This window comes from Nelumbo nucifera, chromosome 6 (genome assembly GCF_055504915.1).
Source record: "Nelumbo nucifera cultivar China Antique chromosome 6, China Antique-T2T, whole genome shotgun sequence".
NCBI lineage: Eukaryota > Viridiplantae > Streptophyta > Magnoliopsida > Proteales > Nelumbonaceae > Nelumbo > Nelumbo nucifera.
The window spans coordinates 10,213,575-10,241,408 of NC_142654.1; the positions used below are offsets into that span (position 1 = coordinate 10,213,575).

Sequence of the window (27,834 nt, forward strand, 5' to 3'; positions counted from 1 at the left end):
GTTAGTTGAAGGCCTCGAGGCAACGGGCAATGTTTTTATTTATTTTTTGTTCCGTTTTGATTTTTTATAGTCTTCAATGAGATTGTCGGTCATCCAACAGAGTGATACCGGCCTTTTGCTTTTTAAATGTCTCTGGGAGTGCACCATAAGAAGCCATTTGGGGTAAGAATTTGTTGTTAAGAGGCATTTAAACATAATATTTACTTCGTAGTTAGTAGGCCTTTCCAATTCGTGAACAGGAAAAGTTGCAGTTTTGATGGTATTAGGTCCATTATTGGCTAATCTAACTGGCATTTGTTTTATTGATAGCATGAGGATAAAGTTTGAAAAACATGAATTTTGAGTAGAATTGGCGCGAGACTTTTTTTTTTTTCCTGGTAACAGTACAAGTTACTATAAGTAGAAAATGGGAACGGGCTAAGTTGGGAAGTCTATGAGCTGTTGCCAAGAGCATGGGTTCGAAGTATCGTCTTTTTGAACCAACTCCTTAACACGCAAGTGAACTATTGCATCGAAAAACAGCATTTATGTATTTATTTTTGGCCGGCCATGGGCTACCCCACTTGGCAGCACCAAAAGAGCCACAGAGGAGAAGTTGCCTTCAGCCTTGTGGAATGGATATCTGTTAATTGTCTCACGTAGTAATGATAAGATTTCCTCCATCATACTGCGGGATAAATTAAAAGTGGTGGACACAAAAACCTTGTAACTAAATTGATGGTCATGCGAAAACCCATCTTAAGAACTTAATATTTGGTTGCATAGCTTTCTATGTAAATACAGATATTCAAATCACCAAAGCCGTTATAAGTCTTGTATTTACCCTTCTTAGTTTTTTTTTTTTTTTTTTTTTTTTTAATTTTTAATTTTTGACAAGCACCAGCAATCAAAGAGTTTACTAAATATACTGAAATGGAGAAAAAGTACCAGAGATATTCCCCTACTTTTTGAGTTACTCTGAAAGGGGAAAATGGTATTATCATTGTCATACATAGAAATTCATACAGAGAAGACAAAAACCTCCACTGGGCAACACTGTCCCAATACATATCACGGTCATGGGTAAGGTTTAAAATGTGGATTTTGGTGAAAATGTCAAATAATTAAAAAATAAGAAACATGCCAGCAATATTGAAAATTTTGTGTTGAATTGTTGTAAAATTTTAGAACTATATAAATACTGCTACATTATTTTATCAATCAAATAATGTATAATTAATTTTATTTATATTATATGTATATGTAAGTATTATTTTATATTTTTAATTTGGTTTTTAATTTTTTATTTGTAAAAATGCCAAAAAAAGGAAAAGAAGGATCAAAGGGTAAATTGGGATTTGGTCTCTAAAAGTAGGGATGATGGAGGATTAGGAATAGGCAATATTCGGAAGAAAAATGAGGCTTTGTTGGGGAAATGGATGTGGAGGTTGTAAGGTGAGAGGGGAAAGCTGTGGACGAGAGTTATTTCCAGTATTTATGGTCAAACAGAGGATGGCTAGGATACAAGGTCTTTGGCAAGGTCAACGGGTGGCTCCCCTTGGAAATCCATTCATGCCATTCTACCTTCATTTCTACAGCACATCAGGTATGACCTTTGTTGTGGGAATCAGGTAAAATTTTGGGAGCACATTTGGGTAGGCGATTTACCTTTGAAAGACCAATTTCCCTCCCTTTTCTCACTTTCCCGATACAAGGGCAAGTTTGTGTCTAGCTCTGGTTCCTTCTCAGTCCAATTTTGGGTTTGATTGGGACTTGGGATTTAGGAGAGGCGTAAGGGCAGAAGCGGAAAATGTAATGAAGTTGATTCAAATCCTGAATGGGGTGGTGTTGGATCCCTTTGAGAGGGATAAGAGACTATGGACCCTAACTCCATCCGGGACATTCTCTTGTGCTTCCTTCTTTTATTCCCTTTTGCATTCTACCGGCAATTTTGCACAAATTTTCCTAGTTAAGGAAATTTGGGGTGAGCTGATTCCTCCAAGGGTTGGAGCTTTCTGTTGGGAAGTCTTCTTGGAAAAACGCAATACATGTGATGTACTCCAAAGGAAAAGGCCTTATTGGTGCTTATCTCCCAGTTTGTGCTGGTTTATTAATTTCTTGCCCTCTTGCTTCTGTTATTTGGAAATGGTTTCTTTCTCTTTTTGGTTGTAGGTGGACCCCTCCCCCCCGTCAAACATCCAAAGCTTGTTTATCTCCCTGTTCCATAGATGGCCAAAGAGAAAGGGAAGGGTTATGTGGAGATGTGTGAGGGTGACTACTTGCTGGACTCTATGGGAGGAAAGGAATTCCAGAATTTTTTTTTTAAAGGAAAGAAGTAAAGAAGGTATTATTGAGGCCATAACAGTTAGGGTGATGCATTGGATAAAATCTATAAAGCTATTTGATGATGCTTCTACGGATATGTTGTTGAACAACTGGATGGAAGTGGCTAGTTCTGCATTGATTCGTTTTTCTACTGCTCTTGTGTGGACACCACCTGGCAATGGATTTATAAAGTTAAATTTTGATGGGTGAAAAGAACAACAAATGCATTTGTAGATGCTTTGGCAAAGCAGGGGGTGGGAAAGGATCAATTGTATTGTGCTGTATTGCGAGATGTTGTTTTGCTCTCTTGTAGAGATTTAAGCCTTTTTAACTCTCTCTGGATTGCTATACCTGTTTCTTATAATTCTAATGAAAATCTGTTATTGATAAAAAAAAAGTTACCCTAAATCGATATAAAGATCACCCAAATCGGACAATCAAGCATAATGGCCTATGGAATTTTTCACATACATTGAGTGTGCAACCCATGGCCCAATGACTGGGTTGAATGGGTCAACAGTTTAACTGTTCGGGTTGGACAGGTTTTGACCAGGTTAACATTTTTTGACCAAAGTCCAGGTTTTAGGAGAACCGGACCCAGAATCATGGCAGGGTGACAGTTCGAATGGTTCAACTGTCTAGGTCAACGATGGGTTGAAAATACTGCTTTATAATGATAATTTGACATCATCATTCAAAGGACTATATCATTTAATGATTACATAATATTCAACATGACCTCGTACTGCTACTCGAATAAAGTTTAATGTTTAAAGAATTATTATATTGCCATGATATTGTTATATGATATACAAGGGCTGGAAATAATGACGTGTAGCTAGATTGGATATTATAGAGGATTTTCAAGTTGTAATTGGGTGGATTGGAGAACTATTTGTTGTTATCTAAGCAGTGCAACACACAAGAGACATGAATTTGAACAATGTGATCATTGAAGGGGACTCAAAAATAGTGATTAGATGGTTGAAGAGTAGTGATAGGATAAGGTGGATTTATGAAAATGAGATGAAAATGTTTAAATGGCTGGAAAGGAATATGCACATGTGTATACAATGGGTGGAAAGGCCAGAAAATAGTATGGCAGATGCTTTGGCTTAACAAGGAGTTACTAGGGGTTGATTGTATTGGGCTTCTTTGTAATATATAAATGATTCATGGGGGGAGGAATCCTCCCAATCGGGAGACCATAATTGTATATGTAATCTCAGTTTTCTTAATAAAATTCATTGTTACTGATCAAAATAAAAAAAAGTAGAGATTGGGTGGCACTACAGAGATTGGGATTAATTCTAGCAAGGGGCTTGTCGGAGGTGAATGAAAAGAATGTAGAGGGGTCGAGGAGGAGCTGAATGACAGAGTGCAGGAAAAAGAGGAAATGTTTTAGTTGGGAGATGAGGTAGTGGGGTCTTCTGTGCTGGAAGAGTGTGCAAAAGCCATGGGTTGTTTGGTGGGAGCATTCCCTTTTACTTATTTGGGACTTCCCATTGGTGCAAAAGCTTCTGAGCTTTCAACATGGCAGCTGGTGATAGATAGGATTGATCAAAAGCTAGCAGGGTGGAGGGGGAGGTATTTATCATTGGGAGGAAGGATCACACTTAAAAGTGTGATGTCCATTTTACCTGTGTATTACCTTTCCGTTATTAAGATTCCAGCTGCGGTGGCTGATGAGTTAGAGAGGATTCAGAGGGAGTTTAATTCCTCTGAATTCTGAAGTCAAGAAGTTTCCTTTGGTGAAATGGGATTGGGTGTGTAGGACCAAAAAGGAGGTTATTGGAGAAGGCGTTGCTGGGTAAGTGGAAGAATATAGTAATTTCACAGCGTTATGAATTAAACCAGGGTTCAGTGGTCCAGAAATCGGACCCCAAAGTTTAAAAGGCCTTTGTTGGATAGAGAGGTGGGGGGATTTATTCAGCTGCTGTCCAAATTACATGAAGCAGAAATTGATGTGAATAGGCCGGATGGAAGATGGTGGAAAGAGTGCAGAAATGGTAGATAATCTTTCTACAAGGCTCTATCAGAAATCAGGTGGTTGGTCCCGGATTGAAAGGAGATTGGCTATGTAGAGGCATTGAGATACAATACAGCTGGGTGAAAAGGACTGTTAATTCTTTTGCAGATGGGTTGGCCAAGCAAGGGGTGAATAGGAAGGCTATTTTTTGGGTTAATTTTTAATCTTCTTTCATTGTAATTTTCTGATGGGGAGATAAGACTCTTTATCTCCCCCTTTTTGTACCTAAAGCTTCATAATTCTTAATAACGTTTCTGTTATTGATTAAAAAAATAAAAAAACCCCAGTTCCCCCAAGGGTGGAGGCCTTTGTATAGCTGGTCTCGCTTGACAGTATTCTTGCACAAAATAATATCAAGAGTAGAGGATTCCCTTTTGCTAAAAGATGTGTTCTTTGCGAGGCAATGGAAGAAGATATTCTTGATCTTTGTGCTGGTTTATTCTAAATGGAAGCAAAAAAGCTAAAATTTTTGGAGCTGCATTCTGTTTGTGGTATGTTGGCAAGTTTCGTAAGAAATGAATAGAGGGATCTTTGAAGGAAAAACATGTAACAAAATGAAGATGTGCTCGAGGATTGGATACTTATCTTACCAAATTTCAGAGATGTTTCAAGAGATCCTCTTGAAGAAAAGTTTTGGGAAACAGCAGATAGTTTGGTTCTGATGTAAAAGCTTGAAATAGTTGTCTTTTGCTTTTTTTCTGTTTTAGGGTGATTTCTCATCATCTGTTGTACTCTCGATGTAATCCTTTTTTCTGCTTAATAAATTTTCTTTTTATTTACTACCAAAAAAATGTGGTACTGTGGTTTGAAGGAGGGGGGCTGACATAGAAGAGCATGCAGGCCTATAGAAGAAAGAGAAGATATAGACTAGACCACTAGAAGATAATGATGATGATGACAAAGAGGAGGATGATAGAAATGATCAAATAGAAGAAATTAAAATGGATGAAACCCACACAATAGAGAGATCTATTGATGTTGAGGAAGTAGTGAACATAGAGGTTGAGGTGAGTGGAACATTGGCTTTATACTTTTTCGGTGGGGAAGAGTTTGCAAGGAGGGCTTTTCAAGAGTTGGAACAAGGTTCAAAGTATCAATATGATACGCCCCGTATTGGGCATATCGTATCGTATCTTTTGGTCCCCGATACACCTGTTTACAGGTGTTTTCGGGAACCCATTTTTTAAAATAATATATGTCAAAATATTTGACACTGAAACTTGAAAGAAACTAAAAAAATAAAATGAGTATTGTTCCAAGTACCGATACACCTCTGCCGAAACACAGAGGTGTATCGATACTTTGAACCTTGAGTTGGAAAACAAAAACTTTGAGAATGGACAAGGAGTATTTTCTTCTGGAGAAGGCAATGACTAAGAGAACTCCTTTTACAGGGTTTGTTCAAGTTCTTCTGAGGAAAGAAAGAAGAGAGGTTGGAGAGTTATTTACAACTTTGATGGGATAACTTAAGAAGGGTCCCTGACCTTTTTCCAGCTGCAATTGGGGGAGTCATTTACAACTCTGATGGGAACATTGCTTTATTTTTGGGGCAAAATCGTAATCTGATGTATTTTGGGCTGCTGGGAACTTATTAGCCTTTTTGTGATTTCTTTGTAACTGTAACTGGAAAAGCACTTGGGGATGACATCCCTGTCATCACATTGTACTGCTACAGTTTAATTCTAATAAAATGATTTCTTCTGCTGATAAAAAAAATTGCTTTGGTTTTTAGTGGCCTCATTTCTGCTCAAGATGCCTCAGAGGCAGAGGTTCATGCTTTGTTGGTGGGCCTATGGTCAGCTAAATCATACCAGGTTGACTCTTTGTTAGTTGAGGGTGACTCTAGAATCGCTGTTGGATGGGGAAATAAGAGAAGTGCAGGTCCTGAGAGGCTTGCTCATTTCTTGCAAGAAATTTTTGACATCTTAGATCTGATCCATCGCAGCTTTAGATGGATTCCCAGAAATTTAAATGTTCTGGCAGATGCTTTAGCAAAGAATGGGGTGGGAAGGGATACATTATATAGTGCAAATTCTTAGTCCTACTCTTGAGTGGGCTTTTGGTTTTTATTTTATTTTATTTTTTGTTTGGAAGCCCTGTTTGTACATTTTCTCATGTAGATCCTCTCCTATGTATATATATTGATCAGAAACTCAAGAAAATTTTATTAAGATTAATGAACAAAAAGGTACAACAAGAAGTTGTTAGGCCAAAGATCCTGTACAGCAAAAAATCCCCCACACATTTAACATTGAGCCCAAAACAAATGCTGTCTGCGAGTTCCTTGCTTAGCCAAACCATTTGTCATTTGCAGACCTCCTAACCATCTTACTTGGATTTGCATATATCCTCCCCTATATTTTTGAATGACAGTTAACCTTTTATAAAAAAAAAGGAAAAGCGAGATAAATCTAAGGATAAAATCCAGGGGGAGGTTGAGACTGAGAACTGGCCTGTGCTAGTTCTTCCTTTATTTAGTGCAGATACATTCCATCGGAGGCGTCTTTCTTCATTTGGACTGCTTACCTGAATAAGATTCCTACAAGAGATAACTTGGTTTGTAGGGGTTTGTTGATTGACTCTAAGATGTGTCTTGTGCAACAGTGCCAATGAGTCTGTTGACCACCTGTTACTGCACTGTGACTTCACTCACAAAATCTGGGTAAGGATTCTCAGAATTTTTGCAGTCAGAAGTAGCTACCCAGAATCAATGGCTGCTTTCATCAACAGCTGGAGAGTTCAAGGCCTAAGCAAGAAAGAGAAAATTCTTTGGCATCTGATTCCAGGTGCTGTGTTATGGTTGATATGGCAAGAAAGAAACTCAAGGATATTTCAAAACAAAAGCTGTCAAGAAGATGAAGTGTGGCAGAGGATCGTGGGGAAGCTGTTTTCTTGGTCTTCGACTCAGTTTAAAGTTGACAGTTCTTATTATAGTTCTCTTTTGGACTTTGAAAATCTGTTTGTATCTCCCAATGGGATAGTGGTTTGAGTGTTGTTTTGTATCTCAATTGTACCGCCTCTGGTTATACCTTCATTTTAATGAATTGATACTTCTTCTCGAAAAAAATAAAGATGCCCAATGCAGTCAGACACTTTAAATGTGAAAAAAATCAAAGGCCCATCAAGGTTTCAAAAGTTTTTGCTTGATTGAAGGGGGGCTTATTTGGGATAGGTCCTCTAAAGAAGGTGAAGAAGACTGAGAAGGTTAAGAAGAGAAGAATAGTGATGGAATCTAATCAAACCAAGGAATACACACATTTAATGGATAAAGTTTTGAGTGACTTTTAGGTAGAGTCCATGATTTGTATTTAGAGACTCTTGTCTGCATGTGACGTCATAGGCTATTATTATCCTTGCTAACAATCCTGTGGTTGAGTTGGTCTTGTAGCTTCCTGTATAATGAGGAGGTGCAGGTTAAAACCTTGTGGATGGGCAGGCTCTCTGTATTATTGCCAGTGGGTTCTGTGTGCACCCTTTCTAATACCACTAACCTTGTAACTAGGTCTAGTTTATAGCATCTCACTTGTCTAGGGGCCAAATCAGCATTGGAACACAAAAAAGGCTATATTTCCTTATTTTTCTCTGAAAATGTCTTGGCAAGATGTTTCTGTTCTATTTTTCTCTGATTTGATTTACCATCTTGGGGGGATCTTGGAATACTAAGTCATAGGGCAAATCTATATACCTGATGTTACCAATGGCACGATCATGTGCTTCTCTCCTTTTTTAGGAGTTTGATTAATTAAATTTCAGTTGATAATCAATTTATCAGCTTGAACTGGCCCTTAGTCGTGTCATCACTAAAATAAAGTATATGTAGGATCTCATTACATGGGCTATCTATAGCAAAATAGGCTAAGATTGTATACATGTGTGGGAACCTATATTACCCAGATGCAGCTAATACATGATTGGATATGGAATTTGCACTAAAAATTGAAGTATCCGACATGATAGGGCACTGTTGTAGGCTTGTACAGATATCTGGGTATCATAGGTGGGAGCTAGAATCATTTTTTTAGCTGGTTAAATTTTCATCTATGTTCAAGCTCTGATTGTGATGGATATGGCACTAAACAGAATGGAATGGTGAAACAGTATTCATGTAGCTGAATCCATATAGTTGGGACAAGGCTTAGATGATGATGATGAATTGATTCTGATTGGTATTTGGTCTCTGAAATGTGTCGCTTGTCATAGATCTAGCAAATGATTAGTTGGTGTAATTTTCAGGTGCCATATTTTAATTGGTTAAACATTTGTCTATAATTCTGAGTGCCCTTTAGTTTATAACATATGCGGTATGCCTCTTGTGATAGACTTCGTAAATAATTTGTCGGTATCATTTTCGTGTTTCTAAATGAGGTGGTTACAATCAATTGTATCCTAAAACTTGAAATTTTGAATAATTTCCATGTAAATAGAACCTGCCATTAGTTCCTTGTTTGTATAAGAGTGGCAGAGTTTGCTTGAACTTCATCTGGAAAATCTAGATTTCATTATTTGCTTTTTTATCCAGGTTTACTTTTGTTAAATGTTAATTCCTGGCCCTGGGGGATAAAAGAAAATTAACAACTCCAACTTTTAATGGACATACAACTTTGAAATTCCTACTATCTGGCTTCCAGCATATTCATATTCTCCATTCTACAAATCTATGTGAGACTTCATTTGGATTCTGACGGGATTCCTAATGATTTGTGGCTTTGTATTCTTTTTACAGGGTTTATCACCGTATGAGAAGAAGAAATATGTTTGGAAGATGCTTTACATATACATGCTTGGATATGATGTAGACTTTGGTCACATGGAAGCTGTCTCTTTAATATCTGCACCAAAGTATCCTGAAAAGCAGGTATAAATTTGATCCCTCATTCATTGCATTTTAGCCATAATAATAGTCTTCGTTTCAAATTGTTCACATGATCATTTTGTTACTTAAAGATAATGAAAAAGTATTGATTAAGGAAATAAAAATAATAAGAGTAGCTTGAGTTTTTGTTGTGACTTTACCTAATTGTTTTTTGCTCTGAATGATAGTGCTGCATTTTAGGGGGTCCAAAAATATGATTTGGAAGGTGGAAACAAGGTTCAAAGTATCGATATACCTGATATGCATGAACCTGCTTATTGGGTATTTCAACTGACCATAATTTTGTTTTGTTTTTTTTTTTTGTAAGTTTTCCCCTTAAAATTGATCAAGGGGTCGGTCTTAGGCCTGCATAATAATAATTCTGTATTTTACTGGTTGATGAACCATTCTAGAGCTCTGAGGGAGAGCACTTGGCCTCTGGGTAGAGAAAGTTTCATGTTTGATCAGTGTCGGGAAAATAAGAAAGATAGGATTTGATTGATTGAGAGATTTGAATAAATTTAGGAAGGATTAGATTTGAATAATTTTAGGAAAGTCATATCCTAGGATTAAGGGAAAGATTTAGTCAATCCCTGATTGCGAGAGATTCTAGGGGTCTGCCTTTCCTATCTTTTCTTATTTAAGTTGTATGCTCAACATGTTTTTATTATCAATAAAGAAAATTCTCTTTTCTCTCTCCCTCTATATTTCGCCACATGGTATCAGAGCTTTAGGGTTCGATCATGAATTTTAAGGCCGCCATGGTTGGCTCTGGTTCAGCCTCTTCGGATGCTACCAGCGGTGTGACGTCTTCGGAGGGAGGTATTCAGTCAATGGCTATTTCTCTTTCTGAGAATTCTCTTCAAATTACCATTCACAAATTGAATGGAAAAAATTATCTTGAGTGATCTCAGTCCGTGCGGTTGGTGATCAACGACAAAGGGAAACTCGGCTATTTGAACGACGAAGTGAAACCGCCAGCCACTAATGATCCAAAGTACAAGCAATGGTGTTTTGAAAATTCGATGGTTACCGCCTGGTTGATCAACTCCATGGATCCGGTGGTTGGAAAACCATTCATGTTTCTGCCGACGGCTCGCGATGTGTGGGAAGCTGTTAGGGAAACCTATTCAGATTTGGACAATCATTCACAACTGTTCGAACTGAATACCCGAACGTGGAAGATGTAACAAGGTGAACGTGAAGTAACAACTTATTATAATGAGGCTGTTTGGAAGGAGTTGGATTTATTTGAAGAAGAATGGGAAAGTCCGAGTGACGGTGCTCGGTACAAAAAGAAGAAAGAAAGAGGCCGAGTATTTGTTTTCTTGGTTGGTTTGAATAAAGAACTCGATGAGGTTCGGGGACGTATCGTAGGGCGAAAGCCCTTGCTTTTTCAGAAGTGCGTAGAGAAGAAGCACGGCGGCAAGTGATGTTGAAGAGTGTTAGTGAAACAAAAATAGAGAATGAAGGGTCCGCTCTTGTGGCCCGAGGTGCAAACTTAGTAGGAGACAGACGAGGAGGAAAGCAGAGGCCTTGGTGTGATCATTGTAGTAAGCCATGGCATACTCGGGAAACCTGCTGGAAGCTGCACGAGAAACCGGCGGGTTGGAAGAAAAAATCAGGTAGTAACAAGAAGTTAGGGGGAGATGTCCACGCGTTTCAAGTAAGCAATTTGGATCCAGGGCAGCAAACATCCTTAGAGTCTCTTCTTTTCACAAAGGAACAAATAGAACACTTATATAAAATGTTTCAATCTCAATCGTTAGGAAATTCTAACCCATCTTGTTCTCTAGCTCAGTCAAGTAATTTTTTCACTGCATCCATTGTTTGTACCAAATCTAATGGCTCCTGGATATTAGATTCAGGTGCCACTGATCATATGACCGGCACTTCGCAATTCTTTTCTTCATATACACCCTGTGCAGGGAATCAAAAGGTTAAAATTGCAGATGGTTCCTTTGCTACTGTTGCTGGTAAAGGAACAATGCCTATTTCTCCTTCTCTAAACCTTAAAGATGTTCTGCATGTTCCTAACCTATCATACAATCTCTTGTCTGTCAGTAAACTAACCCTTGATCATAATTGTCGAGTTAATTTTTGGTCTTCTCATTGTGAATTTCAGGATTTAACCTCGGGGGAGATGATTGGGGGTGCTAAACAGGATGGTGGCTTCTACCTCTTTAATAAAGGATCAACCTTTGGAAGGCAAGACTGACAGACTTGTTTCAGTTCTATCTCTGTTTCTAGTGACAGTGAAATTTTGTTATGGCATTATCGATTAGGACATCCTAGCTTTCAATATTTAAAGCATCTATTTCCCAAGTTATTCATGAATAAAAATCATTCAGTTTTTCAGTGTGAATCTTGTGATTTAGCAAAACATCATCGTGCTGTTTTTCCGTCTCAACCATATAAAAAATCAAAACCATTTACCATGATTCATAGTGATGTTTGGGGTCTTTCTAGAGTGACAACTCTTTTTGGAAAACGTTGGTTCATTACTTCTATTGATGATCATACTAGGGTCACTTGGGTTTTCTTTTTAAAAGAGAAATCTGATGCTGAAACTGCGTTTCAAAATTTCTACAACATGGTTCAAACACAATTTCAGACTTAGATTAAAAATTTTCGAAGTGATAATGGAAAGGAGTTTTTTAACAATGTGTTAGGGAATTTTTTTGCTGAGAAAGGAATTATACACCAAAGTTCGTGTAATAATACACCTCAACAAAATGGGGTGGCTAAAAGGAAAAACAAACATCTCCTTGAAGTTGTTAGAGCTCTAAGTTTTAAAACAAAGGTTCCTAAGTATCTTTGGGGAGAAGCCGTTTTAACATCCACTTATTTGATTAACTAACTTCCTTCACGAATTTTGGATTTTAAAACACACATACAGGTTTTCACTGACTGTTTTCCAAATTCTCGGCTAGTGACAAACATTCCCTTAAAAATTTTTGGAAGTGTGGCCTTTGTTCATAACCATGACCCCAAACGTTCAAAACTTGATCCAAAAGCACATAAATGTATTTTTGTAGCCTATCCCACTAATCAGAGAGGTTACAAATGCTTTGATCTAGTTTTGAAAAAGATGTTTGTGTCTATGGATGTCAACTTCTTTGAGGGAACCTCATACTACAACAACTCTCATTTTCAGGGGAGAGCAACACTAGTAAAAATGGTTTTTAAGATAGTTCTGATTTAATGTTTGAATTTGTCCATAATGATGATCCTCACAACTGGTCACTGAAAGAAAGTGAAGCAGAAAATACAAATTAGTGGAAACAAATGAATTAAATATTGAAACAGTTGAGTCTACCAATGAACAACCTTTGGTAATGCCATCTCAAAATGAAAAAGCTGAAACAACAGAGATGCGTGCGAAACAGTATAAAGGCCTTGTATATTCAAGGGAATATCTAGCACAGAAAAGGAGAGGCACTATTCCGCAGTATCAACAAAAATCTGATCAGAGGTTGGATCATGGAATTCATGATAATTCTTCAAAGATTCCTGAAAATATTCCTCCAGGTAATTCTGATTCTTCTAGTCAGCTTGATCTTTCCATTGCTCTTAGGAAAGGTGTTAGGTTTTGTACAAAACATCCTCTGTCAAATTTTGTATCTTACAAAAATATTTCACCTTCATATTGCGCCTTTATTTCACAAGTGTCTAGTGTATCCATTCCTAACAGTATTCAGGAGGCTCTAAATGTTCCTGAGTGGAAAGAAGCTATTTTTGAGGAGATTAGAGCTTTGGAAAAGAATGCTACTTGGGAGAAGGTGGATCTGCCGGTTGGAAAGACAGTTGTTGGTTGTAAATGGGTGTTTACTCTGAAGTACAAATCAGATGGATCATTGGAGAGATACAAGGCTCGCCTAGTAGCTAAAGGCTTTACTCAGACATATGGAGTGGACTACTCTGAGACCTTTTCTCCAGTGGCGAAGCTAAATACAATTCGAGTACTCTTATCTGTTGCAACTAATCTTGACTGGCCACTGAATCAGCTAGATGTGAAGAATGCCTTTTTGAATGGAGACTTGGAGGAAGAAGTATATATGGAGCCTCCACCTGGTTTCACTGAGAAGTTTGGAACTAAGGTATGCAAGCTAAAAAAGTCTCTATATGGACTTAAACAGTCTCCCAGAGCCTGATTTGAAAGATTCACAAGGTTCGTTAAAAGTCGAGGATATAGTCAAGGACAATTTGATCATATTCTTTTCACAAAGAGATCCACCAAAGACAAGGTTTCAGTTCTGATTGTCTACGTTGATGACATAATCTTGATTGGAGATGATATTGAAGAGATGAGCAGACTGAAGCAGAGCTTAGCCAAGGAATTCGAAATTAAAAACTTAGGCCAGCTAAGGTACTTTCTTGGAATGAAAGTGGCAAGATCAAAGAAGGGAATTGTGGTTTCGCAACGAAAGTATATTCTAGATCTCTTGAAAGAAACTGGAATGAGTGGTTGCAAACCTTCAGACACTCCGATAGAAGTTAATGCTAAGCTTGGAGAAGTTAAAGATGGGGTTCCAGTAGATACGAGTAGATACCAAAGGCTGGTTGTAAGATTGATTTACTTGTCACATACACGTCCTGATATTGCCTTCGCTGTGAGCATGGTGAGTCAATTTATGCACTCCTCGTACGAAGAACATCTTGAAGCTGTGTATCAGATACTTAAGTATCTAAAAGGCACACCAGGAAAGGAAAATGACTCTTCTTCAAGAAAAATGAGAAGAGAGGGGTTGAGGTGTATATAGATGCGGATTGGGCAGGTTCGATTACTGATAAAAGGTTAACTTCGAGGTACTGCACATTTCTTTGGGGCAATTTAGTTACTTGGAGAAGCAAGAAGCAAAGTGTAGTTGCTAGAAGTAGTGCTGAGGCTGAATTCAGATCAATGGCTCAAGGAGTGTGTGAGGTTCTTTGGCTAAAGAGGGTTCTAGTGGATCTTAAGAGACCAATGAGTTTTTCTATGAAATTGTATTGTGATAACAAGGCAACTATCAACATGCTCATAATCCAATTCTACATGACAGGACTAAACATGTTGAGATTGACAAACACTTTATAAAGGATAAGCTTGAAGAAGGAATAATTTGCACTCTGTTTGTGCCAACCACGCAACAAGTTGCAGATGTCTTGACTAAGGGCTTGTTGAGGCAGCCATTTGAGCTTCAAGTTAGCAAGTTGGTAATGATAGATATCTTTGCACCAACTTGAGGGGGAGTGTCGGGAAAGTAAGAAAGATAGGATTTGATTGATTAAGAGATTTGAATAAATTTAGGGAGGATTAGATTTGAATAATTTTAGGAAAGTCATATCCTAGGATTAAGGGAAAGATTTAGTCAATCCCTAATTGCGAGAGATTCTAGGGGTCTGCCTTTCCTATATTTTCTTATTTAAGTTGTATGTATGCTCAACATGTTTTTATTATCAATGAAGAAAATTCTCTTTTCTCTCTCCCTCTATATTTCACATTTCGCCACAATCAGGTATTCGTTTCATATGATTTTGAGGATAAAGGGTAAATTTCTTCCATACTATTTGGGTGGAAGAAAGTTAATAACCCAAGAATTATATTATTAGAGAAGAGCATGATGTCCAGAGCCAATGGCCCTGTATTACCAGTGCCTGATCAAGCATTTGATAGAAGATACATAGTATTAAATCTTTGGGTAAATTACAGATAGGTATCCTGTACTTTGGGGGTAGTGATAGATAGGTACCCTGAACTTTCAATTGCAACACTTGAGTACTCTGAACTCTCCAAAATAGAACACTTGGGTCCATCCGTTAGTATTCTCTCAGTTAAATGTTATATAATGTCAAAAATACCCTTCTCGTGTATTTTTGAGATCATTCTATGGAGTATTCAGGGTACTCAAGTGTTGCAATTTTGAATCTGTTATTTGCTGTCTATGTGAGAATGTCATTGTGGGGAGATGTTCAGTTATCTGAGAATGATCTCGGAAATACACGAGAAGGGTATTTTTGGCATTATATAATGTTTAACTGACGGAATACTAACGGATGGACCCAAGTGTCTATTTTTGAGTGTTCAGGGTACTCAAGTGTTGCAATTGAAAGTTTAGGGTACCTATTTGTTGTTACCCCCAAAGTACAGGGTACCTATCTGTAATTTACCTAAATCTTTCATGTGAGGAAACATAAACCATCAGGAGAGCCATAACTGAAATACCAGTTTCTGTGCTTGATCATTCAATTGATTACTATTAGGTGATGATATCAACAAACAGCACTGCATCAAATACTTGATGGCCACTAGTAGTTTATTTTAGGGTAAATTACATATAGGTGCCCTGTACTTGGGGGTAGTGACAGATAGGTACCCTGAACTTTCAATTGCAACAATTGAGTACCTTGAACTCTCAAAAATAGACACTTGGGTCCATCTGTTAGTATTCTGTCAGTTAAACATTACACAATGTCAAAAATACCCTTCTTGTTTATTATTGAGATCATTATACAGAGTAAAATCATCACCAGAGAATGCCATCATCGGAAAATTTGAATATGTAATTTACTGTCCATGTGAGAACGTCATCATGGGGAGACATTTGGTTACCTGAGAATGATCTCAGATATCTACGGGAAGGGCATTTTTGGTATTATGTAATGTTTAACTGACGGAATACTAACGGATGGACCTAAGTGCCTATTTTTGAAAGTTCAGGATAGTCAAGTGTTGCAATTGAAAGTTCAGGGTACCTATCTGTCTCTACCCCAAAGTACAGGGTACCTATCTGTAATTTACTCTTTATTTTATTGGTTGAAGTAGGTAGGTTGTTCCTAGCCTTTTTTACTTGGATGTAGGCTGTGTGTGTGTGTGTGTGTAGAGCAAATAGTTGAGTGAGAATTTAGTTTCCATAGATAATGGTCCTATACAAAAGAAGGATCAGTTTTGTGCAAATGTCTTTTTGGATGGGTAATTTGGTATATGCTGGAGGATTCTTGTGTTGCATTTCTTTGGCAGATGACATAGTTTTGGTTGACAAGTTTGTATTATTTATTTATTTTTATTTCATTCTAAACACTAAATATTTCTGTACTAACATGTGACCAAAGAGACAAAAATGATGTACAAGATGGACACCAGCAAGGAGCCTATCTCATAACCTGTACATCTGTTGCTTTTAAACAGTAAATATTTCTTTTATTCTTTTTTCCTTGCTTAGGTTGCAATACTCTGTATGAATCGAGTACATCTATTGCTTTTAATATAATTTTTCTTTACTATGGTAAAAGCTTTGCACATAATCAGGTTTTACCCTTGAAATAGGGTCTCAGTATACTATATGCATTACCATCTTGGTTTTTCAGCTGAATTTTTTTTTTTGGATTGGATGCATGTTAAATTTGAAGACAGAAGTAAGGCGGGAATCTAATCTCCGTAGCATTTTTATTTTAAACTTTTCTCTTTTTTGCATCTTTTCTGTTTTTTATTAAAAAAATTTCTAGTTACATCTGATGGTGGGAAGGAACTTTTAATTGCCCCAACCCATTTCTTTCACTGCAGCTGATGATATTAGCTTAATAGAAGCACTAGGGAGATTGACCTTCTTGCTAAGAGTAATTTGGGTGGGTTAAAAGAACAGTAAAGGGATTGGCAGATACCCTAGCAAAACAGGGTGTTGATAGGCCTATTCTATTTTGGGCAAGACTATAGCTGGTTGTAGCAAAACAGAGAGATGACGATCCTTGTAATCTGGGACAAATTGTATATTGATATACTGTGGACAGCAGAGTAGCTAAGCACTTGTTGTCTGTTTTTAAATTAACAAATAAAATCTTTTTGCTGATAAAAAAACAGAGAGGCAGTATTTGTGGAGAAGATTTTTTTTTTTTTGAGAAAAGGTAATGTAATCTTTATTGATAGGAAATGCTAGTACAAAGGCCCTCCCAACTAAACACCTTAGATGGGGAAACAGCCCAAACATAGCAAAATTACAGATGCCATAGGCTCCTAGAATTTAGCCTAGCCCCCAACTGAGCAGCCTGAATTCCCTTCGAAGCTGAGACCCATGAAGTCAGCTTTCCAAAAGAAATAGATATCAGGTCTTCCGGATCCTTATAGATATTCTGAAATAGTCTTTTGTTCCATTCTGCCCAAATGGTACTGATGACCGCAGCCGGAATGGACATCCACACAGCTGAAGCAAGCTTTGACAATCCTTGTAATCCCCAGCTCCACAACATCTCCTTCACCAAAGCCGGCATTGACCAGGCAAGACCCACTGAACCAAGAAAATGATTCCAAATTCTAGCAGATATTGAGCAGTGCAGAAACAGATGACTGTTATCTTCCACTCCTTGACCGCATAGCACACAATTCTGATCATGAATATGAACTCCTCTCTTACAAAGGTGGGCTTTAGTTAAACACCTGTCTAGAACTGCAGCCCACACTAGAGCATTGATTTTTGAGGGAGAGGTTGGATTCCAGATTCTGGAAGCAGGCATGTCTTCTGAAGCACTCATTGTCAGGTGAGTGGCAAATGAGTTAACTGAGAAGAGGCCATCTGTACTCCAAGTCCAGGACCAGCTGTCTTCTTTGAGCAGATTTAGGGGTTGAAGGGAGAGCAGATCAAGTAGATCAGCCAGGGCAGGAATTTCCCAATCCTGAAAGTTCCTTCTGAAAGAAGGGCACCAGGCTACTGAGTTCCCCACCACCCCAAAACATTCAGCAATCATTGCATCTTGATGATCTGCTAACTAAAATAGATGTGGGAATAACTCTGAAAGAGGAGTGTTCCACACCAGGGATCTTTCCAGAAGGACAGCCTGTCACCCTTCCCAAGGTTGGGGCTTAAACCTCTGAAAATATGGTGTGGTAAGTCTTGGGTGGGAGTCAGAGGAGGTGAGGTCATCTTATGGGGTTTGTGTGTGAAGGGAATTATGAGTTTTCGTTTAGCATTCTTAAATTATGTGATTTTTCAGGTTGGGGATGGTGCAAGGATAAAATTTTGGGAGGATGTCTGTATAGAGATTGGGAGGCTATGTAATATTTGCCTAAGGTTGTATAGGTTGAGTGAGAAGAATACTTCAATTTCCCAAAGTTTTGAAGTTAATCAAGGTGCTGTCGTTTGGTGTCCTATTTTTAGAAGACCACCGTTAGATAGGGAGGTGGATGAATGCTTAAGGCAGTTGTCTAAGTTACAAGCTGTTGTCATGCAGGTTGACAGAACTGATTCAAGATGGTGGAAAGAGTGCAGGAATGGAATTTTTATGGTAAAATTCTTTTATAGTCTTGGCAAGAAACCAGGTGGGAAGAACCCAAACTGAAGGTGTGTGGGGAAATCTGGTTTGGGATTGAGTACTTTGCTTGGCTTGTTTCGCTGGACAGTATTCTTACCCAACCATGGTCATTTGAAAAGCAGAGGATTTCAATTGGTTAGCAGCAGAAGATACTTTTGTGGAAGTGCAGAGGAAGATGTGCTTCATTTTCTTGTTGGCTGTGGCTTCTCAACTTGCTAGAGCGTCTTCTGTACTGTTTGCTGCTCTTGCAATTAACCTGAATGAGTAGTTTGATATTTCAGTGAAAACCTTTATCTCTTTAACTAAGATTCTGAAGGGACACGTTTCTCCACTTGAAGACAAATAGCTCTTTTTTTTTTTTTTGAATAAATGAAGACAATTAGACAAATAACTCTTCACTACTTGAAAATCCCCTTAACAACATTCAAGCTGGTTTCAACTTTAATAAAAAGCTAGTTTTACTTCTTGAAACAGTGTGAGCTGTGAAGCTCTTGGAACACAACATGAGTTTACCTTCCTAAGGCAACAGGAGAAAAGGGGTAGATGCATGTGGAAGACAGTACGTGCTACTGTGGTTTGGTCTATTTGGGAAGAGAGAAATCAGAAGATCTTCAATTGAAAAAGCAAGTCCTTAGACGAGATGATTGAAGCCATCAGAATATAAGAGTGGACCAATTGGGTCAAAGCCTTGGAATTGTTCAAAGGTATTCCCACGGATGACTTCTTAAGAAATTGGACAGAAGTGACACTCTCAGAACCACATAGAGAAACTATAAGAGTGGAATGGGGCAAATAAACTGAAACTAAACTTCGATGGGAGTTCATTTGGCAACCCAGGAAGAGCAGGAGTAGGGGGAGTCTTTCAAGACCATCATGGAGTAGTGCTGGCCTTGTTCTGAGGACCAATTGGGTTTGCAGACTTGATTCAAGCTGAGTCAAAGGCTCTATCTATGGCAAGGACTGAAGCTTTCTGAACAGTGAGGGGCAAGAGAGCTGGAAATTGAAGGAGACTCACTTCTGATTATAACATGGGCAAAGCAAATTGAGTCAGTACCTTGGAAGCTAAGATTCACTTTTAGACAGATTGATCAACTTGCAAAGAGATTTAACTCTACTTTCAATTGGGTTAAAAGGGAAGCTAATGGGTTAGCAGATATGTTAGGCAACCAGGGAGCTAATAGACCATCCTTATTTTGAGCAGTATTGTAAACTACCTTGTTTTGGAAAGTATTGTATCTTAAATTCCGATTTAAATTAATAAATAAATTCCTTTGTTGATCAAAAAAAAGGCAAGAGGATCAAGTGAGATGAGAACAAGTCCATGATGTCCAATGGAGGATTCCAAGCAGCACCAAAGAGGGGGAAGTGGTTCCTTACCTCTCAAAGTGAAAATCAAGTGGATGAATAGGTATTTACATCTCCATTCTTCAAGCATGGGATGAAGACATGAGAGGAGAGTCACCAGCTTTGTTGTGTTATTTTTGGTGCTTGACATTTGTTCTTTTAACAGTATTAATCTCTTCTTATTTCTATTTTAAGGTACACAAATCTTGTATTCTTTATGCATCTTTAATAGAGGTTTCGTTGCTAGTGAAACCCTCTATGCAAGACTTGATTTTAGAAGTCTTGGGGGAGTTTGGTGACTTGGTTTGAAGTTCACTGCACGATTCAATAAAGGATCTGAGAAAATTTTAATTGGAGGAAGTCTCACTCCCATCTAGAAGACATCAATCCAAGATTGCCAACACTACTTGGGAAGGTTTCCAGGTCCTTTATTTTGTCTCTGAGCCTGTGTTTTAAACTTACTAGGTCTGCTTCTATCAGTACCTATTTTTTCCCTAAACAATTTTTTTGTCGTTTATTATTATTATTATTATTTATTTAACAATTTTGCAGGACTAACAAATTGACAGAATTTTTATGTAAAAGAAAGGAATGGGCATTGTTTCCAGAATGCTGGGATTATGGGGTCAGAAATCAACATTTTTTTTATGATGAGTCTATTGTTTGTGTGAATATTTCCCTTCATTTCAATAGTTATCTTTAATCTGGTTATTGAAAAGAAAAGTATTTTCATTTTAGGTCTGGGATTTAATGTTAGTGTTTACTGGGTAAGCACTTATGGGATTTTGAATTCATTCATCTCTTATTTTGGGCATCTGATTTTGTTTGGGCTTGGATGCTTGACAGTTGCTTCTTTTTTTGTAATTTATTTTAATATTTTATATATTAAAAGTACTTGAACTGAAATATGGTATCCCTTCTATAGTGAAAATTATACTAAATCTGTGATATGATATTCTTCTATATTGAAAATTATGATTTAACCACATGCAGTACTTGTGGAAGACGTGCATACCCATCTTGCTCTAATTTCTGTGTTGGGAAACAATGGCATGTGACTGCTATTACCATCTAACTAGTTTCTTTACTGCATCTGAATGCAGGTTGGATACATAGTTACATCGTGCTTGCTAAATGAGAACCATGACTTTCTAAGATTGGTGATAAATACTGTGCGCAATGATATTATTGGGCGTAATGAAACTTTCCAGTGTTTGGCCTTGACGATGGTATGCCATCCGGATAAATGCTTTAATTTTAAATTCCAATTTGTTATGCTATTTTAAACCAAATCCTATTCCTAATAGAGTTTTTGAATTTGTAATTAGATTCATAGATAGTTACCTAGAGTACAATGTTTTTTCATCTGCATATGAGTTTTCAGTAAAATTTATATTCACTATTCAATACTTTCCTATTGCATTCATGCTTAAGCAGCCTAAGTTGCATTTCCTGTATTTTAGACACTTCTGTAAGCTGGTAGGCTACTTCAAAAATAGTTGAGTATATTTAGTTTGGTGGTCTGGTTCATGATAAGAAGTGGAAGGTTGGTCTGGAACATGGTTCCACCAGTGGTATTTTGCTGCATATGGCAAGAGATAAATGTTAGGACTTGGAATCTGGTTGCTGGTTATTGCTGAAGTACATTTTCAAAGCCTTTGTTATCCTTTACTATTTACAGGTTGGCAATATTGGTGGGAGAGAGTTCGCAGAGTCATTGGCACCTGATGTCCAAAAATTACTTGTAAGAGAAAAAAAAAGCTTTTTCTTTCTTAGCATTAAGCAGAACATAGATGACATGAATTGCATTTTCTGCATCAGATTTCCAGTAGCTGTAGACCACTTGTGAGAAAGAAGGCTGCTTTATGTCTATTACGCTTGTATAGGAAAAATCCTGATGTTGTCAATGTGGATGGCTGGTAAATTTAGATTACACTTTCTATTTTATTCATTTCCTAGACTCAGTTCTAGGTGTTTTTCTGGTTAACCTTGGTTTTTCCCTATACTTTTTCAGGTCTGATCGCATGTCACAACTTCTAGATGAACGTGATTTGGGTGTTCTGACATCTGTTATGAGCCTCCTTGTTGCATTAGTATCAACTAACCATGATGCATATTGGAGTTGTCTTCCAAAATGTGTAAGGATTTTGGAGAGGCTTGCTAGGAACCAAGATGTTCCACAAGATTACACCTACTATGGCATCCCATCTCCCTGGCTACAGGTTTGTGCTTTTTTTGTTTCCCATTTTCTTTCTCTCTCATGAGCTACTGGCAACTCTCAGGGAGAAAGGAGACGAGTGTGCAACACTGATGAAAGCACTAGGTTCCTTTCTTTTCCAAGGTGTTCATTGCCACATTACTCTGCAAAAACATGGTAGATTGAAGATGTAATGTCAATGACAAGTTCTGATCTTACTATACCGAGCTTGAAAATTTCAAATGTCCATTCCTCTTTACAAATCTCGTCTTTGTGCTCCTGCATGTGTGCTCATCAAATGTTCTGAATCTTTGGGAGAAGCATAAAGACAAATAGGTTTTGTTTTTGGCTTATAGCAAGAGGATTTTTTGTTTTTGCTTTTATTTTTTAAATTGTCTCAGCGCCACATATAGGATTTACATCATTATCCACAAGAACTAGAAAATATGATATCAATTCAGTTCTGACAAAAATGAGAGAAATTGAAGCTACCGAACTTCACCAAAATGAATTACTTAAGGTAGTTCAAGTGTTCAACTGCTTCATTTTTCTGAATACAGTCAATTAGGGACATATCTTGTATCCAAAGATATGTCTTTTCCCTCCTGCCTGTTGACTTGTAGAGATGGCAAAGGGAGCCAAGTTCCAGACAGTGTGTTGTGTCCCTTCTTGTTGAACCCCTTAGCAGTCCCTTGAGGTAACTTATTTTAGCTTGCTATATATATATATAGATCAATAATAGAACATTTTATTAATGATAATATTAAGCAGGGTACAACAGTAAGTTTTGGGGAGAGGTAAACTCTCTTAACCCTCCCCAAGAAATAAAAAGCAGGTTACAACACTGCCCAGAACATTTATTCCCTTCCCACTCCTTGCTTAGCAAGAGCATCCACGAATGAGTTGGCACTTCTATTTACCCATTGAATCTCAACCTCTACTCCCTCAACAATAATCTTATGTAGATTCAATTCTTTCACCTTAACCTTCCAATGATGCTGCCATGATTTCAGCTCTAAGAGAATCCCCCCTTCCTCATCTTTGAATGTTCCTCCAATTCCTAAAGGTCTTGGATTACCATTATTGCTCCCATCAAAGTTTAGTTTAATAAATCTAGGAGCCTGTGTAGACCAGATGGGGCTGGAATTCACTTGGACTGGAGCTGAATTAGCTACTTCCTTCCAGTTTCCCATCAATACATGTGTAGATATATCTTGAAACAGCTCTGAAGATTTTACCCACTGCACCACTCTGATGGTTACAACTTCAATTATTGCCTCTTTATTTCTTTCCTTTTCAGTAAAAATCCATGAGTTCCTTTCTTCCCAGATTGTCCAACAAATGGTAACCCATACACATCTCCACATTACTCTGCCCCTTTTCTTTGACCACCTAGCAATGGAAGAAGCAAACCAACCTTGTATATTTGGCGATGGAGTCCACTTGCAACCAAACAAAGAACAGAACCAATCCCAAATAACAGAAGCAAAAGTGCAGGAGATTAATAAGTGATAACCATTGGCCTTGCAAAGTATGCACCAACTAAGGGATAAGCACCAAGTAGGTCTTTTCCTTTGAAGCAAAACACAGTTATTGCACATTAGGCTTCCCAACAAAAAGCTCCAACCCTAGGAGGAATTGGTTTACCTCATATCTCAAGAGAAGGAAAAGTTTGGCCATTACTAGCAGAGGATTGGACCAATGTTTTGAAGAAAGAGGCACAAGAGAACTCACTAGCCAAACTCAAAGTCCAAATCCTTCTATCTTCATTTGAAGGATCCAAAGCCACCTCACCCAGTATCTGAAGCATAGCCAAGACATTCTCAGCTTTAGAGTCCCTAAGACCCCTCTTGAGGCCCAAATCCCTATCAAATCCGTACCCTAATTCTGAAGGGGCCAAGAAAGTATTCACAGGCTCTTTTTTGAGTCATGAGAGAGAGTACAAGGAAGGGAATTGATCTTTCAAAAGCACATCCCCCACCTATATATGTTCCCAGAATTTCACACCTAAACTAGAGCAAAGGTCATACCTGATAAAAGGCATGGAGGAAGGAAGAAAGGCATGAATGGATTTCCATGGAGAAGCTATTTGTGGTTCTTGCCAATACTCCCACGTCCCAACCTAGTTGCTTGCTCACGAATGCTCAAAATTACCTTGGCCCACAACTTGTCCTTATCCTCTGCTAGTCTCCACAACCATTTCTTGAATAATGCCTGATTTCTCTTTTGAATGTTTCCAAAGCCTAATCCATCATTAGTCATGTGTTTAGTGACCATCTCCCAATTAACTCTATGATCTCTTTTCTTTCCCTTGGTTCCCATAAGAAATCTCTCATCAATTTCTCCAATATTCTACCCACTTTCTCTGGGATCCTAAAAATAGATAAAAAGTATACAAACAGGTTTGTCAATATAAATTTTATCAATGTGATCCTCCCAGACATGTACAGATAATTTTTCTTCCAAGAAGCTAACATGTTAGTAAACCTCTAGGTCCCAAAAATTCTTATTTCTTGGATTATCCCCTAAAGGCATCCCCAAATAATTCAAAGCCCATAGAGAAACCATGCATCCCAAAACTTCAGCCCTCTCTGTCATCTCCCTCTCATCCATATTTATCCCCATAACACAACTTTTATCAAAATTCACTTTCAAGTTAGACATCTCAAATAACTATACCGCCAACTTCAAATTCCTGACCCACCTAATATCCCCCCCCCCCCTCATAGAACAAAATAGTGTCATAGACAAACTGTGAGTAAGAGATACCCTATCCCTACAAACCCTCCAACCCCCTCACTAGACTTCTGGAATCTGCCCTCTCTATTAGTTTGCCCAACACTTTAGCAATTAGAGTGAAGAGGAAAGGGGGGGGTCCCCTTGCCTAATCCCCCTAACTACCAAGAAGTGGTTTACCGCTGTTCCATTTTATAGAATTGAGTAATGGCAAGTTTCAATACACCTGTATCCATTTACACCATCCCTCCCCAAAACCAAGTCTCCATCACTTGTATTAGGAAAGACCAATTCACCATATCTTATGCCTTTTCCAATTCAACTTATATACTCACCCCCTTGTTTCTAGTTCTCTTTAAATCCTCCACTCTCGTTTCCGACCAGGATCTGATCAACTATTTTTCTATTCATCACAAAGGCATCTTGATTATGAGACACTCGGTGCGACAATCATCAACTATTTGTTTATTCATCACAACTCTAATTCTTCGAGAGAGCACATTGGCAATGATTTTTACACTATTCACCAAACTAATATGCCTGAACTCCTTTGGATGACTTGCACCAGATTTCTTAGGGATCAATGCAACAAAAGTAGAATTCAGCCCTGGATTGGTCATCCCTCTCTCAAAAAGCTCATTAAAAACCTTTTGATGTCCAACTTAAGAAAGTCCCAACAATCTTGATAGAAGGCCATTGTAAATCCATATGGACCCAATGCCTTTTAGATCTATCCATGAAGAAGATAGTTTCCTTTATTTTCTCCATTACCAAAACTCCTTTCAAACCATACTTTCAATTCCTCAGTCAATTTGGGCCAATCTAAACCCTCTAACCACAATCTACTCTCTAATGTCTTCTGTATTTGGATTTAAAGTGTTCCACAAATGCCCTTGCAATCTCCAAATGCTGTGTGAGAGTCACACCGTCAATCTCCAATTTATGAATGAAACTCCATTTGGCTTAGGTTTTGTTGTACCAACCATAGCTAACTGGTCAATCCCAGGCTGTCTCAGCATTACATTCCTCCTACTCTCCTCTCCAAAGACAAAGGCATAGGCCTAAGAGAGTGTCACACCCTCCATAGAAAAAATATGCTGCCTAACAATGTCAAATTTAGGGTTCAGCCCTGTCAAGAACTCAAAAACCCTATTCCTCTCTACCAGTCTGTGGTAAGTTGCTGCATCATTTACACTTTCCCATACCACAGTTTCTAAGTGATCTATTTCCTGCCATAGGGTTTCCAACATGGAGAAATACACAGCAAGAGGTTTTTCTCCCTGTTTCATACTTATCACCTGATTTCTTAACTGATAGGCTCTGGCTTCATTTTGCTTATGAGAGTAGGTTTTAGTCACTCCATCCCAAATCTCCTTAGCAGTATTAGCCCATAGGAATTTTTTTGCAATATGAGGTAACATAGAATTACACAGCCAAGACATTACCATGTAATTCTCCTGAACCCATCGGGAAGAGTCTATATCAGGTTTCTCCTCCTCCCTTATGAGATACCCTAATTTTCCACGAGCACCAATAGCCATCTTAGCTGATTGTGCCCACTCCAAATAATTTGTACCATCAAGTTTTACTGCAGTAATGATCCCAGACCCAAAAATATCACTACTACCTCCAACACCTAGTCCCACAGTACCAGTAGATTTCATTTCGGTATTCCAACTCTCCATCTTACTTCAAACAGTTCAACAGTAAGAAAAAAATAGATTGGAGACCTTCAAAAAATAATTTAATATCACACACACAGAAACCAACCCTTTCGAAAGAAGAAAACCCTAACTGGAGGGAAATCTCTCTCTCCTTTCCACGCCTCCCAACAGAGAGAAAAGTGAATCGATCACTCTGGGAGGCCCATAAAATTCCAAAAACCAAACCACCCTCTTCAAAAAATCAAAAGAAAACTAACAATACCTGGGCGCCCAAGATCAGATAAAAAACAAAGAGTCCAACTTTTCTGGGACTCTTCCTCGTATTCTAGTTCTTCTTGATTTTGATGCCGAACAGTAGATCACCTTTCTGATGAGTAGATCCCACCAAAAACTCCAAGAACTGGGCAATTTATAGCAGATTGATCAGCCCTTTACTACTTCATGCAGTCGGCTGATCTAGGGCTGCATGAGAATGCTTCAAGAAACCCTAGTCGGTGCTCTGATACCAAGTAGAAATCTGCTGAATTAAAAAAATATAAAAGAAAAGTAGTTTCTTGAAGAGAGAAGGAAGAGAGAAGGGGGGGAAGAAGAGAAGATGGAAAGAAAAGAGAGCAATAATCTGGCCGCCCCCTTCACTTATTATTTATACTAAAATAATAGAATAGTACAAAGACAACTATGCCCTTATAGGGCAGCAAAACATAAAACAGCATAAATAACACTCAAAAACATAATAAAATTTGGACTCACATAACTATTGTGGTCCCCATCTCCTATCTAACAACTAACATAAAACATCTACTCAGAAAAACATCATAAAACTAATTAATTTTCAACACATCCAAATCCTCAATTTGACTAATAATCTCATGTTTCCTCTCTTCAATCCTTCCAAATTGTTGAATGTTCTAGTCTTTGACTTGGCTTTTAATTCCTTTAATTTCCAATGGAATTTCATACCCTCCCAATTTACCCTTGGATTACTATCATTCCACCAATTCTTCACCTTATCAACAAATCCAGGGTGAGACAACCACATATTCTGAAATCTAAAAGGGGCTGGACCTCTATTACTCAACTCTTCTTTATCCATAGTAATAGGCCAATGATTAGACCCTAGGCAAAGCCCTGGAGATTACATCTCCCCAATGTTCCTCTCATTTGGTAGTGAACAAAAATCTATCAAGTTTAGAACATATAGGACTTGCCTGAAGGTTAGACCAGGTATAGTTATTATTGCAAGAGAAACACTTCTTTTAACTCAAAATTATTGATAAAGTCATTGAATTTACTCATGTTTGTGTTGACGCTTTGTCTCACCTTATAGTCTCTTCTATGAATCTGATTACATTAAAGTCTCCACCTATACACCATGATCCATCCCGAAGTCCACTAGTGTTCCCCAATTCCTCCCACATCTCCCGTC

The 27,834-nt window shown here is 38.0% G+C and overlaps 1 protein-coding gene across 1 annotated transcript in view; it reads left to right on the top strand.

The window, feature by feature from the left end:
* Positions 1–27,834, top strand: part of LOC104587454 (AP-2 complex subunit alpha-1-like) — a 40,705-nt gene that overhangs the window by 612 nt on the left and 12,259 nt on the right. Inside the window, exons 2-6 of the mRNA XM_010245072.3 lie at positions 9,057–9,188; positions 20,915–21,040; positions 21,493–21,555; positions 21,633–21,730; positions 21,826–22,033. Coding sequence (XP_010243374.1) covers positions 9,057–9,188; positions 20,915–21,040; positions 21,493–21,555; positions 21,633–21,730; positions 21,826–22,033 — 627 coding nt within the window. The remainder of the gene's footprint in view (positions 1–9,056; positions 9,189–20,914; positions 21,041–21,492; positions 21,556–21,632; positions 21,731–21,825; positions 22,034–27,834) is intronic.